This window comes from Lepidochelys kempii, chromosome 2, assembly GCF_965140265.1.
Source record: "Lepidochelys kempii isolate rLepKem1 chromosome 2, rLepKem1.hap2, whole genome shotgun sequence".
NCBI classification, from domain to species: Eukaryota; Metazoa; Chordata; order Testudines; family Cheloniidae; genus Lepidochelys; species Lepidochelys kempii.
In genome coordinates this window covers 234,491,943-234,510,135 of record NC_133257.1, presented here as the reverse complement: position 1 = coordinate 234,510,135, position 18,193 = coordinate 234,491,943, and the positions used below count along the sequence as shown (strand labels likewise).

The 18,193-nt window shown below is 40.3% G+C and overlaps 1 protein-coding gene across 10 annotated transcripts in view; it reads left to right on the top strand.

The window, feature by feature from the left end:
- C2H10orf67 (chromosome 2 C10orf67 homolog) overlaps window positions 1-18,193 on the top strand; it is a 154,525-nt gene that overhangs the window by 22,688 nt on the left and 113,644 nt on the right. For all 10 annotated transcript variants that reach the window (XR_012157581.1, XR_012157577.1, XR_012157579.1 and 7 more), the window contains one exon: window positions 8,937-9,083. Coding sequence is in view for 5 of the 10 variants with exons in the window: in XM_073334241.1 (XP_073190342.1) it covers window positions 8,937-9,083 (147 nt within the window). In the remaining 5 variants the exon portion in view is untranslated. The remainder of the gene's footprint in view (window positions 1-8,936; window positions 9,084-18,193) is intronic.

The window sequence follows — 18,193 nt, the reverse complement described above, 5'->3', positions numbered from 1 at the left end:
CTGGCTACAAAAGTGCAAATGCCTGTTCTCGCTTTCTGGTGACGTTGTAAATAAGAAGAGGGCAGCATTATCTCCTGTAGCTGTAAACAAATTTGTTTGTCTTAGCGATTGGCTGAACAAGAAGTAGGACTTAGTGGACTTGTAGGCCCTGAAGTTTTACATTGTTTTGGTTTTGAGTGCAGTTATGTAACAAACCTCTACATTTGTAAATTGCACTTTCATGATAAAGAGATTGCACTACAGTACTTGTATGAGGTGAACTGAAAAATATTTCTTCTGTTTATCATTTTTACAGTGCAAATATTTGTAATAAAAATATATACTTTGATTTCAATTACAACACAAATACAATATAGATGAAAATGTAGAAAAACATCCACAATATTTAATAAATTTTTATTTAACAGTGTGATTAAAAAAATTAATCACAATCAGTTTTAATCACAATTAATTTTTGAGTTAATTGCATGAGTTAACTGTGATTAATTGACAACCCTAGAAATAATTTAATTGTCCCTCATGTTGTCATGTGACAATCCAGCATGTTAAAATGGTATTACACAGGCTATCAGAAAAGAAGCATGACAAGATTTTGTTAGCCATGAAGTATACAGAGGAAGTTCTCGCCATAGGACTGAGATTAAAATGAGCAAATGCACAGCTAACATGAGTTAGTGTCCCACTAAATGTTGGCCAACAGCTACCATTGAGCATTCTTCATAAAATGACATTTATTGCACAGTTAGCATTAAAAATAGTTGTACATTTAGAAGTTTTAAGTGCTGATTTCAATATTTGAATTATCAGTAACAATGGCAAAAATGTGATCCTATAATTTTAATTTCACAGGTTGTTAGCACTACCTTACTGATTTCCTTTAAAAATCCCCCCCACTCAACTTCAGAACAGGTTTAATTGGCACAACTAGGTTATTTTTGGAGTATTGCCAGAGCATCGATGCCTTTAAATCTTTGTTTTGGTGTCTGGGCATGTTCCATTTGCTGGTGGTGTCTTGAAAGAAAAACACACACATTATTTTGTAGTAATTATATTCTTAGTTCTTTTTATATTTAAACTTTAAAGCAAGAGAAATTACATTTCTGAGCAATTCTAGACAAAATTCAAACCTGTGGGATGTTATCAGGTATGAAACTTTTTGCATTTTTTGCCTCCCTTAGCCTTCATTTTTCTGACTAGCTGACATTTTCCCAGATCTCTGACTCATGTTGTTTTTGTTGCTTTCTGTTACTTTGATTGCTTGATTACACACCTAAAATCAATTCAAAGCTGAAAGTCTTTAGTATTTGTACAATGTACATAGTCTGGTTACTGCCATTCAAGTTTGCAAAACATATTAATTTGCATTTTTCCCTTAATTAGTGAGATGTGAAGATGTATAATTTCTCTTCATGATTAACTGATCAGATCTACTTTCATCTAAGCTTATTGTTATCTTAGTGAGATTCAGTGTTCACAATTAGAAACAGAAAGTTCAGGATTAATGTATTAATCAAGCACTTGTGATAAAAATATTATAGTATTTGGTAGTAAATTCTATAGTGAAGTTTGCAGAACAGTTTTGATGATAAATCATTGTCTTCACATCTCAGAATTTTCTGAAAAAAAATTATTTTCTGGATTGATATCTTTCCTCCTTGGTCTCTGGTCAAAGGTGAATCATTTTTTTTTCATATGCTCTTGAGGATAAGAAAAATATTTTTTCCCATACAAATACTTAAGTTTTAAATGGCTGAATTTTGCAGCTTGAATCTTTAATAATCCTCATTGAAGAGCGTGTCAATAATCCAATTAGAAAACAAAAAATTCGTAGAATATTACTGAAGTTATCAGTGATTGAAAAGTATGCCATGGTTAATGTTGACAAAGAAGCTATTCTGTAGGGAACAGGGCATAGGTACTCAATTAGGATATAACATTTTGGAATAAAATATTCTCCAATCTGAATATTCTTTACACCTAGCACAAATGTTTCCATAGAAATTCCAACCTCTAGTCTTTAACAAGCTTAATTAAACTTTTGCCTATTTTAAGATTTTTTTTTTGTTTATTTTGTGGCAACAGGAAGAAGTTCTTATGAAATTTGACACTTGCACAAAACAAAAGAGGGCTTAATTTGTCCGAGCCAAAAATATATTTTTGGCTTTCTCAGAAGGAGTACCTTCCCGCCTGTATAGTTGGAGGTTGAAATCAAGTTGGAACAAAAATGAACAGTAATTCACAGGTTACTTCTGTTTGGGAAATCTTTCAGGCCCCAGTACTGCTGGGGCTCTGTGTGGGCAAGCAATCCCCTTGCATGCTGTCAACTGGCAGATCAGTGGTGAATTCCTGCCCATATTGAAGTCAAGGAGAGTTTTCTCGTTAACGTCAGTGGGAGCAGGATTTCATCCATAGTCCTTATTTTGCAAAACAGACCAGATACCTAAGAGGGTGTGTACATGCCCTCCGATGCCAGGGAATACAAATACACAGTGAAGAAATAAAACAAATGTAAAATACAGTGGGTGACATCTGTGCCCCATTGCATTTAATGGGAATTTTGCCATTGTCTTCAGTAAAGGCTAAGATTTCAGCCAGTGTAAAATATCCTGTCTCTTTCCTCTTTTGGATATTCCATAGTCTTCACTAGGAATCAATTCCATCTAGAAAAAATAGGCAATCAAAGATATACTGCAATATAATGGCTTTTTAAAATCAGGAGCAAAATATTTACATTTTAGATTTTTTTTTTTAAATAAAGGAACAAAATTCCAAACTACGGAACTTTTTATTGTGTACAAGCTAAGGTATTTATTAGAGCTGGTCAGAAAATGGAATTTCTTCTCCTGCAGGAAATTCCAACATTACAAACTTTGTATTAGTCCCAAATTGGGGCAAAGTCAAAATTTTGAAATTATCTGCAGAATAGAAATTTAAAAAATATTCACTTTGGAAATCTCAGAATATTTTGTTTTGATATTTTTCATCAAAACAAAATATTTCAACATTCCCAAAATTGAAATGTTTTGTTTTGGTTTGTTTGAAATGACCCAAAATTTTTCATTTTGAGTAATTTCATATTAATCTACATTCCCCTAGGATGTGCACATTGCCTTAAGGGAGTTGTAGTTCCAGCCCCCGTCCTGCCCTATGGGTCAGTCTCCTTGGCAAGACTACATCTCCCATTATGCAAGGCTGGGATTGGGCTGCATGTTGTATCATGGGAGTCATATGACTGGGTGCATTATGAAAAATGTAATCAGGCTAGGGAGCCTGGCCCATAGGAGGCAATAAGGGCTGGAACAACAGCTCCCATATGAAAATGTGCACATGCTAGGATACTTATCCGAGTTGAAGTGACTTGAAATAAAGCATTTTAGTTCATTTCTACAAATAAAAATATTCCAGTTTGGGACAAATTGAGACAATGAAATATATTTCAGTTTTCCTGATGGAAAATTGTAAATTTAGGGCAAAATCAAAATTTTCCTGTAGAAAATTTCATTTTTACAGAAAATGCTTTTTCCATTGGACAACCATTCAGATGTAGAATTCCCAACCAGCTCGAATATTTGTTGTTGTTAAACACCCATTTAATAATTCTAATCCTTTATCATTATATCCCAATTACATCCCATAAAAAAATTTGGTACAGTTTGTCACACAATGGTATAATATTTTGAAAAAAGAAACCGTGATTTTATATATAAGAAAATGTGGCAAAAAGATATTGCAACTCTATTCCAAGATGAAATGAAACAGGCCTTAGAAGGAATGCATACATTTACAAGGAGCTTTGTCCTTTCATCTACAACTTCTGGAGGGAGATGTGCCGCTATTAGCCTAATTTTTTAAACTATTTTCTCTGGACCCAAAGAAATTAAACAGGAGTATATGTTCCCAAGAAAACCTGGAAACAAACTTGTTATTTAAAAAATAAAATATATTCTAAATTACTGGACTTCAGGCACTACCCCCTACACTTGACCCATACATTGCATTAAAATCTCTCTTTAGAACAAATCATCCAGTATATACAACAAGACAAAACTTTTTAAAAATAACTGTTTTAAATTTCTTAAAGAAATAAAAATAACTACCTTTCCTATAATAGCACTTCAGACTCTACAGCTTGTAGAACTACTGCTGAATCACATATAATGAATAAGGCTGTGTTTTAGTCACGGGTATTTTTAATAAAAGTCATGGACAGGTCACGGGCAGTAAACAAAAATTCACGGCCCGTGACTTGTCCGTGACTTTTACTATATACACCTAACTAAAACTTGGGCCAGAGGGGCTGTGGGTGCTCTGGGGGGGATGGTCCGGGGGTGGCCTGGGTGCTGGGGGGGTGGCCCAGGACCCCTGCTGCTGCTGGGGGAGAGGTGAGTGGCAGCGCTCGGCCTGGGACACCCGCTGTTGCTGGGGGCAGGCGGTGGCGCTTGTCCCGGGACCCCTGCTGGTGCTGGGGGAGAGGGATGGTAGTGCTTGGCTCAGGACCTGTGCTGGGGGGGGGCAGCAACGCTTAGACCAGGACCCCCACTGGTGCTAGGCAGGGGGTGGGAGACAGTGGCGCTGAGCCCAGGACCCCCGCTGGTGCTGTGGAGGGGACGTGTGGTGGCGGGCAGCCTGAGACTCCCCGGGGGAGTGTGTGGCATAGCTGGCAGGCTACCTACCTGGCTCCATGTGTACCTGTAGTTCCTAGTGGGAGGGACAGCCGGGGGGATCCACACACTGCTCCTGCCGCAAGCGCCAGCTCTGAAGCTCCCATTGGCCAGGAACTAATGGGAGCTGCAGGGGCAGCAGGTGCAGGCAGCGTGTGGAGCCCCCGGCCCCTCCACCTAGGAGCTGCAGGGACATGTCAGTGGGAGCCAGGAAGCTCCCCAGGTAAGCGCTGCCCCACCCTGCACCCCAACCCCATGCTGCTGCAGAAGTCACAGAGGTCCTGGAAGTCACGGATTCCGTGACAAACACACAGCCTTAATAATGAATATTATTATTTTGTTGTTGTTGTTAAATTCCGCTTTAAGTTTATAGAACAGATTAAAGCATATTAGTTGAGATTCTTTTTTTGCCCTTTCCTCCTCTTAAATTCAATGTGAAAAATTAAGAACATAAGCACTGCAATACTGGGTCAGACCAATGGTCCATCTATCCCTCTATCCTGTCTTGGACAGTAGCCAGTATCCAAACAGTAGGGGCAGTGAGTATGAAATAGGGCAGTTGGAGTGATCCACCCCGTCTTCCTCTCAGGGCTTTCTGGCAGTCAGAGGTTTGTTAATGCAGTGAGTAACAAAAATTATTAAAGGTCCAGAAAACATGCCGTGTGAGGGAAGTTTGAAAAGATTGGATATGTTTAGTTTGGAAAAGAAAAGACTGAGAGGGGACATAACAGTTTTCAAGTACATAAAAGGTTGTTACGGGGAAGAGGAAGAAAAATTGTTCTCCTTAACTTCTGAGGACAGGACAAGAAGCAATGGGCTTAAATTGCAGCAAAGGGGTTTAAATTGGACATTAGGAAAAAGTTCCTAACTGTCAGGGTAGTTAAGCAGTGGAACAAGTTGCCTAGAAAGGTTGTGGAGTCTCCATCATTGGAGATTTTTAAAAGTAGGTTAGACAAACACCTGTCAGGGGTGCTCTAGATCAGTGGTTTTCAAACTTTTTTTCTGGCGACCCAGCTAAAGAAAATTGTTGATGCCCACGACCCAGCAGAGCTGGGGCAGAGGGGTTTGGGGTGTGGGACGGGCTCAGGGCTAGGGCAGAGGGTTGGGGTGAGGGCTGTGGGATGGGCCTGGGAATGAGGGGTTCAGGGTGTGGGAGGGGGCTCTGGGTTGGGGCAAGGGGTTTGAGTGCAGGAGGGGGTCAGGGCTCTGGGCTGGAGGTGCAGGCTCTGGGGTGGGGCTGAGGATGAGGGGTTTGGGGTGCAGGAGGGCGCTCTGGGTTTGGGGGGGCTCAGGGCTGGGGCAGAGGATTGGGGGGCGGGGTTGGGGCACAGGCTTACATCAGGTGGCTCCCAGTAAGTAGCACAGCAGGGTGCTAAGGCAGGCTTCCTGCCTGTTGTTAGGGGGCTTATTCCTTCACCCACTTACTTCCCTGGTCCTTCTCGCATGAACAGAGAACAACAATACCCTAAGTCCAAAGGTGCAAACAATTTGATGTTTATTGGGGTGAACTTCCAGCAAGCATGATTCCAGTTTCCTTCCTTAGTGTCCCCCTTCCCAGCTCTGACCCCACAGAGCCTTACACCTGTGTCCCTGTTCCCAATCCTGCCCTTAGCCAAACATGATTCCAATTTCCCCACCCCCATTCCCTGTTCCCATTTCCTCCACCCACCCACTCACTTCCTGATTGACTGCAGACTATATAGTAAAACTTAAGTTCTGCTTAGCTATACCTTAATCAATCATTTTCCTGAAATTTAACTAACCAATCCTAACATATTGTAACATTATTATGTAACCAATTATATCCCACCACCTTAATTTTTTTACACCCAGCAAAATTAATTATACAGCAGACAGAAACAATCACAGAACCAGACAGAGATTATACAGACAAACAATAGGGAAATGGGGACTACAGTGATAGAACAAACACAGAAATGAGGATTTCACATCCCAGCTATTGATAAGTGAGTTCTTGCCAGACAGGATGCTATCAAACTAAGTTTCCTTTTACATCTTCTAGGCACTTCCCTTTCTCTGGAGGCGATAGGCATTATCAGGACAGGATTGTATTCCTAACAGCCCAGTAGCACCTTATTTCAATGGGACTAGGTTGGAATGTGAGGATGTGACCAGTCGCTTCCCAGCTTATGGCTGCCTCTGCTGCTTAGCCAAAGATCTTAGCCTAAGAACAGGGCCTCACACTTTCACAGTAAGAGAAGGACCTTACACTGGCCGACAGTGATTTTGATTCTTTCTTTTATACCTCTATAACTAGCTAAGTGATAAGAATACACCTAAATTCTTAGAGTATAGGCCTTTACAGACAGGCCTGAATATCTATATCCTAACACCTGTCCTGACACCGTGGACTGCACTGTGCCCTGGAAGTGGCCAGCAGCAGGTCTGGCTCCTAGGCGGAGGCACACAACGGCTCTGTGCCGTGTTCGGCCACAGGCACTGCACCCCGCCCCCGACTCTCATTGGCCGGTATGGGAGTGCAGAGCTGGTGCTCAGGGTGGGGGCAGTGTGTGGAGCCCCATGCTCCCCCACCTAGGAGCCGGACCTGCTGCTGGCCGCTTCCAGGGCACAGCGCAATGTCAGAACAGGTAGGGACTAACCTGCCTTAGCTGGGCAGCACTGCCAATGGGACTTTTAATGGCCTGGTTGGTGGTGCTAACCAGAGCCGCTGTGACCCAGTGCCTTACATTTGGGTCGTGACCCGCAGTTTGAAAACCATTGATCTAGAGAGTACTTAGTCCTGCCATGAGTGCAGGGGACTGGACTAAATCAGCTGTCAAGCTCCCTTCCAGTCTTATGATTTTGTGACAGTGCAAAATTAAACTGAATGTCACATTAACTGTAAATTTTTCATGTTAGAGATATATTAAAAATATATAAGGTATATTCATTGTGTCCATTGTCAAACTGTCTGGAGTGGCTCATGAGCATGAGTGCCAGCCTCAGGACAGACTGTCAAGGAACAGGGCATAAACCCCAAACTTGTTGTATGTTCTATAATTAGATTTCACCAACCAATTAATAAGCGTGAACTCTTAAAGAACTATAACAGTCTTAATATGGAATAATAGTCCCCTTGGGTACTCTGTTCTGTCTTGCCTCCTAGGCAAACCTACCTTTGTGATATATGATCCCCTTTGCCAAAAATCACAACGATATTCATGTTATTCCCAGTCCCAGAGGACTATTCACATACCCCAGGTCAATTGTACCTCAGATCACAAACCAAAGACAATGCTTGTAGCCAACCCTATAACACTAATTCAAGATTTATTAACTAGGAAGAAGAAATGTTATTTACAAAGTTAAAGACACGATACTGTCTTATGTTCCAAAATATGATGATAGCTGCTTTAATATGCAGGCTTTATATGTCCTTTAGGGCTAACCCATGCTAAACCACTGGGGACCCTTTGCTTATGCTTAGAAATCATCACCTCTCAGAATTCAAGCAGCATAAGGATAATAATTTTTCTTTAACAGGGATTTTTATTACTTTCCCCCAGCAATCAGGCTATGATGGGACAAGGGCTTATGCATGTACCCTCTTCAGAGGTGTGGGGAAAGCAATCAACTGAGTCTTTTATCCACTGCTGTCCCACAACAGCTTGTCTGGTGTCTATAGGCCTTCTTTTGTTGGGGAGGAGATACCACCTCTTTTGGTAAACTAGCATTACCATGCGTGAAATACTTCTTCCTTGACTGTCAGGGCTTACAGTCTTAAACATTTTTACAGTTACAGAGCAAACACTTAAACACTACCTTATAACATGGCATACAAATATTATAAGTATGATTAATACATGCAGCATCCTACAAGCATTCCATAAAGTCTAAACACATTCTTATAACTCTAATATCTATTTTAACAATGCTAACACACAGGCAAGCCAGACTGGTTTCCAGCTATGCATTTGTCAGTGTCCAGTGAGGCCCAGTGGCCTTGGCATGAGTTTGCACCTGATCTGCCAGTGTCCCATCCATCTTTTCTGTTCTTTTTCTGTATGTTTTACTTTATATGCATTTTCTTGTGTGATTATTCTGTAAATACCATTTTGTTTCTGTACTTGACATGCAGTTAAATGTTATTCTAATGAAAAGGTAATCACATTCAACAGGATTACAGAATTTAATGTTTAATAATAGTGTTGTTAAGTTACAAGAAAAGTATCCTGGAATTCTGTAACTTTAAGAAAAGGTGCTGTGTGATTTATATAACTAGCATATCTCACTGGGGATCTTCTCTTGTAACAGAAAAATTATTGCATACAGGAAGACGCAGATTCCTCATTAGCAGTGAATTGGCAGGTTTTGATTAAGACGCTCCAGGAGAAAGAATCTAAAATTCAAAAATTAGAAGCAGAATTACAAGACTATCCAGTACATGAAGATACACAAACGGTAGGTTTTTTTTGTTAAATCATGAATTTATTCTTTGAACATGTTTTCTTACTGTAGTAGCATTTTCTAATCTCATTATAAGGGTATAGGAAACTAGCTAGAAAACCGGTTCAGGACTTTTCTTGCACTTAGGGGGCCACATTCTTAGCTGGTGTAAATTGATGTAACGCCAACTACACTGAAGCTACAGCTGCTGAGGTTCGGGCCCAGCGCTGGCAATTATATCCCATACTATTTTCCCCCTTCAAATTCTTGTCTAACAGTATCAGGGGGTAGTCGCGTTAATCTGTATCCACAAAAAGAACAAGGAGTCCGGTGGCGCCTTAAAGATTAATAATAAATAAATAAATAAAGACTAATAAATCTGTTAGTCTTTAAGGTGCCACCAGACTCCTTGTTGTTTTTGTCTAACAGTAGTTGCTCTTATTATTACTTTTAGCTGTTTATTCCAAATATGAACTCCTCAGGTAAGGAAATTCCAGCTATATTCTGTTAGTACCCACTCTTACTTAGTTTAAATTGTCTATGTGTATCTATGACTTGTTAAATAATCCCAACTCAGATAAATACTTAGCATGTCTCTTTGGGTTTTTTCTTTAAGATTATGGAGATCAGTAAAATCAACTCATCAGTACTTCAGCTACTAAAATCACTTGAGACACTTCCTTTTTAATTGTTTTTATTAATTCCTGCAGTAAAGTTTAAACGGTGTAATCATTTTTTGGGTATAACCATCAGTAGGCACTGGTGGGCTTTTTCAGGTGTAAGCCTTTTCAAACTAAAAATGCTTTGTGAAAACTAGTTACGGCTGCTAAAGAACAATCATGATGTTCACAAACTGGAAATACAGCGTACAGCCATGTACGTACATGTCAGCACCCAGAGGTACAACCTTGTCCATTTCCTTAGCAAATTAACCATACTCAACCACAGCCCAGTGAAAAGGGAGAACACAACACCACCTCAAAACTTCATATATGCTGTGTAATTAATCCACTGTGAGGAAAAATGCCATTTTTGAAGAAAAGAAGTTAGGTGTTAGTCACATACTGGTTAGGTGTAGTTCATTATTTTCTATCCAAGTTTTATGAATATAACCAACTGTGAACCTTCACCAGTGAGTGTATATATGAAATTTCATGTACTGAAATAAGTGCAAGTTATGCATTTTATTGGGATGTCTGATCTTTTATGCTCTTTCCTGGTTGCCACAGACAGATATCAGTGCCTCAAAGAAATGAACTGAGTAAATAAGGCTAGTGGGTGGATTCAGGAGTGTTTCTGTGAGCTTCTCTATGCCCCAAAAAGGACTGACCAAACATTTGGCATCAACATAACAACAAGGGAAGGGTTTGGGGAGGTGCCAGAGTTCTGGCATCAATATACAGCTTCCAACTGGACTGGGGATGAGCAGCCAGCTGGGTGCTTCTGGGTTCTTAGTAGGGGGGAGAAATACTACTCTAAATAAAATCTCTATCCACTTGACCTTTTTCCCCCTTGTTCCTACTCAGCTGTCCCTCTCTTCCTATGATATTTCTTATCTCAATTTGGCTGAAAAAGGTCCCTCTGGGACCATCTTTCTCATTTTCCTACTGCCACTTGTGTATCTCTCTCTGCCTGCAAGTTTGGTTCAGCACACCTCAAAGAACCTGGGCTTCTCCTATAGCTTAACATTACATTCTGCCATAAATTAGTGCTATGAGCAGGAGACTGGAATTTAAGGGCTTTTTTGGTTAAAACAATTTTCACTTAATGAAAGGATGAAAACTATATTTTCTCTTTTCATTTGCTTTTTGAATCCCTGGCCTCTTAAAAACATCTTTGCCTTTTCAGTGAAAATTTGCTGACCATTGGTCTATATTGCAAACTAGACCATTGTCTATTTGGCTTTTTTAAAATGGAAACATCTGAGTTTTTTACTTAGGAAAATGTTTATGCTGTTTGTCTAGTATTGACTCTTCATTAGAAACTACTGAAGATTTTTTAGTAAGACTGACTTACTAGTGTGTGGATTTTCTTATTAAAGTTTCTGTATGTTCACTGATGAGATATTGTAATAATGATTGAAAGGACTCCTTATCGTTTGCTCTTATAGTATCCATAGATCAAGAATTTATTGGCACCATTAAGGCCTGATTTGTTAGTAATCTGTGGACTACCTACAAAGTGATTGATAAGTTGGAGACATTACCTCTTTGTTGATGGATAAGTGGCAATAAGTCTAATAGAGTTTCTGAATGATGTCACTGGGAAGACAGTGGATGGCTGGTCCTCATTAAGGATCTGATCCTACAGCTTTTGAAATCACTCTTACATGAATAAGGACTGCAGGATCAAGTCCCTAGTGAGGAGTTGGACTTGGGTAATACTTTTACACCCTAAACCCACCATGTTTTGGGAGATTTAGGTGAAATCTTAGGCCTGGTTTACACTAGGAACATACATCTCTTTAGCTACGTCTCTCAGGGGTGTAAAAAATCAACACTCCTAAGAGATGTCACTATACCAACTTAATCCCTGGTGTAGACAGTGCTAAGCCAATAGAAGAATTATTTTGTTGACCTAGCTATCACCTCTTGGAGAAGTGGATTACCTATGTGTTACGAATTACACCTGGTAGGACACGCACACAAGTGCTACGAATTACACCTGGTAGGACACGCACACAAGTGCTACGAATTACACCTGGTAGGACACGCACAGTTTGAATCTAGGCTGAGGCACAGAAACAAAGTCCACAACTGCAGAGTTTCCAAAAGACACTAAGTTTATTACGCTCGAGCGTGGTGCCCCCCTGCTAGCCAGGAGGGGACCCTGAATGCAGATTATACAAAGGTTATATACTTTTTAGCAAAGCATGTTGCCCTCGTGCATCGGAAAACTTAGCCAATAAACAAACCCTTGTTTTATCTACCACCTATCCCTGCTTGGTGCATTCCTCGTGCTATACCAGTATGTTAATTACACAGCATGGTCCTAAAGCTATCTAGCTAAAGCAATATCTAAGGATTACTCCTCCTGGTGTATGATGTGCTGGCATTTAAACAATGGTGGGCCCCAAACCAAAATGGAGTCACATGTGCTAACTTTTCCTTAACATATGCTAACAGGAAAAGCACCTCCGTCAGCAGAGGTAGTGCCTACACTGAAGCGCAGCAGCAGTGCAACTGTGTCACTGTAGCATTTTAAGTGTAGACATACCCTTAATAGAAAATACAAATGAATATTGTAATAGCCTGTGCAAATAGCAGATTAAAACTCAAAGTGGAAAAAGACCAAAGTTGTTTCAACTGGAAGTTGGTTTTGAAGATGTATTGAACCTCCTGGAATTGTTTTTCTTTAAATGTTTCTCCTGTTATTAGGATAATTGGGAGATAGAAAATCATTTTCAGGGAAGAAACAGTATATTTGTCTGGTTTTTGTGCAGTCCCTAGATCAGTGAGGCCCCTGAGTGCATTGCAATATAAAACCTATAATAATAATAATTTCTGAAAGGAGGTCTCTGGTCAGAACAAGCCACTGAAACTGCTGGAGGAAATAAAAATACCCCTAACCTGATTTTTCCAGATTTAATTAAAAACTGATAAAAGCTGCATCAAGGAGAATAACCTACCAAAAGAGAGAGTCTTGCCTCATATGAATTAAGTATTTAAAGAAAGAAGTCGTTGCCTCAATGATGATTAAACGTTAAGTTTCTCATCAAGTAATCAGAAATTTAAGAAATAAGACTGAGTAAACTTCATTATTCTACAAAAGAAAAGACCACTGCTCCAGACTTATTGGTGCACAGGCATGCCCTGAAAAATGAACTTTCTTGGAAAAACAAACACTGTGGTGTAATAGACTATTGGAAGTGACCCCATGGGTGTACATTAGTGGAAGTTGTTGTTTCATATTTTCAATTACAATAACACTTAGTCAGAATCAGGACTCCACTGTGCTAGGTCTAGGGAAAAGCAAAGGTTCCTGTTCCAAAGATCTTACAATTTAAGAAAACGGGCAACATACAAGGGGAAGTAGGGAGACAATTGGATATAATTTGTATATGCTTTTTAACAGGTATACAATGTGCTGTTTTTACGCAAATATGTAAATCAGTATCAACTTTCCCCAAGTTCCTCTCTGTCTAGCCGTCAGTGATGGATGATTTCATACAGGAATTGTGGCAGAAGTGGGCCTTGAAAAGGGACTTGAAGGGGGAAAGAGTAGTAGCCTTGCAGATCAGGTCACATTATTTACAGGTTTGGAACGTGAGAATTTTAAAAATTTGACCTACAAAATATGGTCGGCAGTAGAGAATAAGCTGCACTAAGGAGGTACTGAGGAACAGCTTGCACTAGCAAGGGAAAGAAAGGCAATGTTATTTATATATCACCCACACTTAGCATCCACACACTTTATCCACTGGTCCCATTTCCTAAATGCACTTCTTTGGGTATGTATACACTGCAATAAAAACCCTGTGGCACAGAGGCTCAGAGTTCAGGTCAGCTGACTCAGGTCAGGCTAAGCTGCAGGGCTATAAAACTGCAGTGTAGACATTTGTGCCCCGTGTCTCCTATCACGGTGTAGACGTATGCTTCAAGGCTCTGGGAAACCTAGATCAGTGGTTTTCAAACTGCAGGTCATGACCCAGTACTGGATCACAAAATGTAAGGCACTGAGTCATGGCGGCTCTGGTCAGCACTGCCGACCGGGCCGTTGAAAGTCCCATCGGCGGTGCTGCCTGGCTAAGGCAGGCTAGTTCCTACCTGTTCTGACACCGCACTGTGCTCCAGAGGCAGCCAGCAGCAGGTCTGCATCCTAGGCGCGGGGGCCACAGGGCTCCAAGCACTGCCCCTGCCCCGAGCACCGGCTCTGTGCTCCTATTGGCTGGGAACTGGCCAATCGGAGCTGGGGGGGTGCCTGCGGGCGAAAGCTGCTTGCATGCCTCCCCCTTGGAGGTGGACCAGCTGCTGGCCGCTTCTGGAGCTCAGCGCCGTTCACGGTGCCAGGACAGGCTGGAAGACTGCGTTAGCACCCCTGCTGCGACGCTGACCAGGAGCCACCCAAGGTAAGCCCGTGCCCCAGTCTCCTGCCTGAGCCTCACCGAAAACCGGAGCCCCCTCCTGCACCCCAAACTCCTCATGCCCAGCCCCACCCCAGAGTCTGCACCCCCTGCCCCCTCCCACACCCTGAACCCATTCATTCCCAGCCCCACCCTGCAGCCCTCACCCCTGCACCCCAACCCTCTGCCCCATCCCTGAGCCTCTCCCACACCTCAAACCCCTCATCCCCAGCTCTGTTGGGTTGCAGGCATCAACAATTTTCTTCAACTGTGTCGCCAGAAAAAAAAAGTTTGAAAACTACTGACTTAGATGCACCTAGGAATAGTCATATAGAATCAGACATTCAAACAAAAGTGCTACCTACAAACTGTGAAGCTTCATAATTCACAGACACACTGGCATGTACATCGTATCCCCAAAATAGTTTTTACACACACATCCTATATGAGAGTAACATTAGGGTTGTAACCAAGAATAATGTTAATCTAGTGTGAAGTAGTTACTTAAGTTATGTTGATTTTTTAAAATTTTGCAATTAGAACCACCTTGGGAACAAATCCTCAAAATGTAATTTTCATTTGTGCACAACTGTTGAGTTATAATTTGACTGTATACAGATCTTTGCATGTTTATGAACTCTTCTCAGTGAGCCATTCTCAGGGAATACCTTGACTGCCTATCCTGGAAATGGGGCAACGAGAACTACACACAGTATTCAAGGTGTGAGTGTACCAGGGATTTATATAATGGGATTATGATATTTACTGTCTTATCTATCCCTTTCCTAATAGTTTCAAACATTGTTAGCTTTTTTGACTACTGCTGCAGATTGGGCAGATATTTTCAGAGAACTATCTACAAGAACTCCAGTATGTCTTTCTTGAGTGGTAACAGCTAATTTAGGCCCCCTCGTTTTGTATGTATAGTTAGGATTATGTTTTCCAATGTGCATTATTTTGCATTTATCATCATTGAATTTCATCTGCCATTTTGTTGCCCACTCACCCAGTTTTGTGAGATCCTTTTGTAACTCTTTGCAGTCTGTTTTGGATTTAACTATCTTGAGTAATTTTGTATCATCTGCAAATTTTGCCATCTCACTCTTTACCGCTTTTTCCAGATCATTTATGAATATATCAGACACTACTGAATGCATCCAATGAAGTGAGCTGTAGCTCACGAAAGCTTATGCTCAAATAAATTTGTTAGTCTCTAAGGTGCCACAAGTACTCCTTTTCTTTTTGCGACTACTGGTACCAGTACAGAACCCTGGGGGACACCACTATTTACTTCTCTCCATTATGAAGACTGGCCATTTATTTCTACCAGTTGTTTCTTGTCTTTTCAGCCGTTACTTATACTATGACAGTTTACTTAGCTAAAGAGCCTCTGGTGAGGGACCTCATCAAAGGCTTTCTGAACGTCCAAGTACACTGTATCCACTGGATCACCCTTGTCCACATTTACTGACCTCCCCAAAGAATTCTGATAGATTGGGGCATGATTTCTCTTTACAGAAGATGTGTTAACTCTTCCCAACAAGACATGTTCATCTATGTGTCTGATAATTTTGTTCTTACTATAGTTTCAATCAGTCTGTTTGCTACTAAACTTAGGTTTACTGGCCTCAAATTGCCTTTTTTAAAAATTGGTGTCACATTAGCTATCCTCCAATCATCTGGTAAAGAAGCTGATTTAAATGATACATTACATACCACAATTAGTAGTTCTGCAGTTTCATAATTGAGTTCCTTCAGAACTCTTGGGTGAATACCATCATGTCCAGGTGACTTATTACTGTTTAGTTTACCAATTTGTTCCCAAACCACCTCTATTGACACCTCAATCTGGGACAGTTCCTCAGATTTGTCACCTAAATAGAATGTCTCAGGTGTGGGAACCTCACTCCATCCTCTGCAGTGAAGACTGATGCAAAAAACTCATCTAGCTTCTCTTCAGTGATTTTGTCTTCCTTGAGTGCTCCGTTAGTACCTCGATCATCCAGTGGCCCCACAGATTGTTTGCAGGCTTGCTGCTTCTGATGTACGTAAACATTTTTTGCTGTTAATTTTTGAATGTTTGGCTAATTGGTCTTCAAATTCTTTTTTGGTCTGCCTGATTATACTTTTACACTTAACTTGCCAGAGTTTATGCTCCTTTCTATTTTTCTCAGTAGGATTTGACTTCCAATTTATAAAGGATGCTCTTTTGCTTCTAACAGCTTCTTTTACTTTGTGTTTAACCATAGTGACGCTTTTTTGATCACTTTACTGTATTTTTTTTTAATTTGGGTCTCTATTATGGTGTTTTTTAAAAGTTTCCATGTAGCTTGTAGGCATTTCACTTTTGTGATTGTACCTTTTAATTTCCCTTTAACTAGCTTCTTCATTTTTGTTTAGTTCCACTTTCTGAAGTTAAATTCCACTGTGGTCGGCTTCTTTGGTGCGTCCCCCACCAAGTGGTGCAGTTATTTTTACATCTTGGACCAGCTCCTGTGCTCCACTTAGGACTAAATCAAGAATTGTGTCACCCCTTGATCCAGAATTGGCTGCTCCAAGAACTAGTCATTTATGGTGTCTAGAAATTTCATCTCTGCATCCCTTCCAGAGGTGACATGTACCCAGTCAATATAGGGATAGTTGAAATCCCCCATTATTATTGAGTTTTCTATTTTTATAGGTTTTTTAATCTCCCTGAGCATTCCACAGTCACCATCCTGGTCAGGTGGTCTGTAGTATAGCCCTACTTCTATATTCTTATTATTCAAGGATGGCATTTCTATGCATAGAGATTCTGTGGTACAGTTTGATTAATGTAAGATTTTTACTGTATTTGACTCTATGCTTTTGCTCTTATGTAGTGCCACTACTCCACTAACATGATCTACTCTGTCATTCCTATATATTTTCTACCCTTGTTATTACCATGTTCCATTGATTATCATCATTCCGCCAAGTTTCTGTAATGCCTATCATATCAATATCCTCATTTAATACTAGGCACTGAAGTTCACTCATCTTAGTATTTAGACTTCTAGCATTTGTATCTAAGCACTTATAAAATTTGTCTCTTTTCAGATGTCTACCATTTTGTGATGTAATTGAATTGGATTCTTTTTTTTCTTTTCATTTCACTGTTTTTCATCAGTTCCTACCTCTACTTTATCAACTTCCATCCTTACCTCCTTATTAGGATATAGCAGTAGTTCCCAAACTGGGGTTCATGAATCCCTGGGGGTTCGCGAAATGTTACAGGGGGTTCTCTGGAAAAAATTCCCTAATGGCGGACAGAGCTGTCCCTAGGGACTCTGGGCAGCACAGGGCCAGCAGCCCGGAGCCCCAGGACTTCCAAGAGCTAAGCAGATCAAAGCAAGTATATCTATCACACTGAGGAGATTTAAACTTCAAGACTCCTTATAAGAAATGGAAAGGGAGATGGATATTTTTTGCTGTTTTTAAAATTAAATAGGCAGCTAGTATTGTTTTTTAATTATTAATAATAAATAAATAATTTAAACAAAGTTTAAGCTTTGTTGTAATGTACATTGTTTGCCTGGACTGCTCAAGACCTGAATGCCTGTGTAGGAGAAACTCTTTGAGTTGGCTTCTTAAATACCTTCATGCTGTTTCACATCTGATACTCCTTGATGAAACATAGGAGCCTTGTCTTATAACAGGCTTATTCAAAATGATACAAGCTACAAAGAGTGTTGACGTTTTCATAATGTACTGTAATGATAAATAATAATTAATAATAAATAGTGTGTAATAAGCATGTCCTAAACAAATTTTATATTTCCAAGATCACTGCTTTTATAAGATATATTCAGGTAAAGGAGAAAATCCCTGGAACTATTCATTTTTAGGAGGGTGTTTGCAAGACTTGACATTTTAGTGAAAGGGGTTCACAGGTTGTGAAAGTTTGGGAACCACTGGAATATAGAGAATCCTTGTTAATAGCTTCTTCCCTACAGGATGTCTGTCTGAACTGAGTATTCTCCGCACCTCTCGGCTTCCCCCCAGCCTTTAGTCTAAAAACTCCTCCTCAACCTTTTTAATTTTA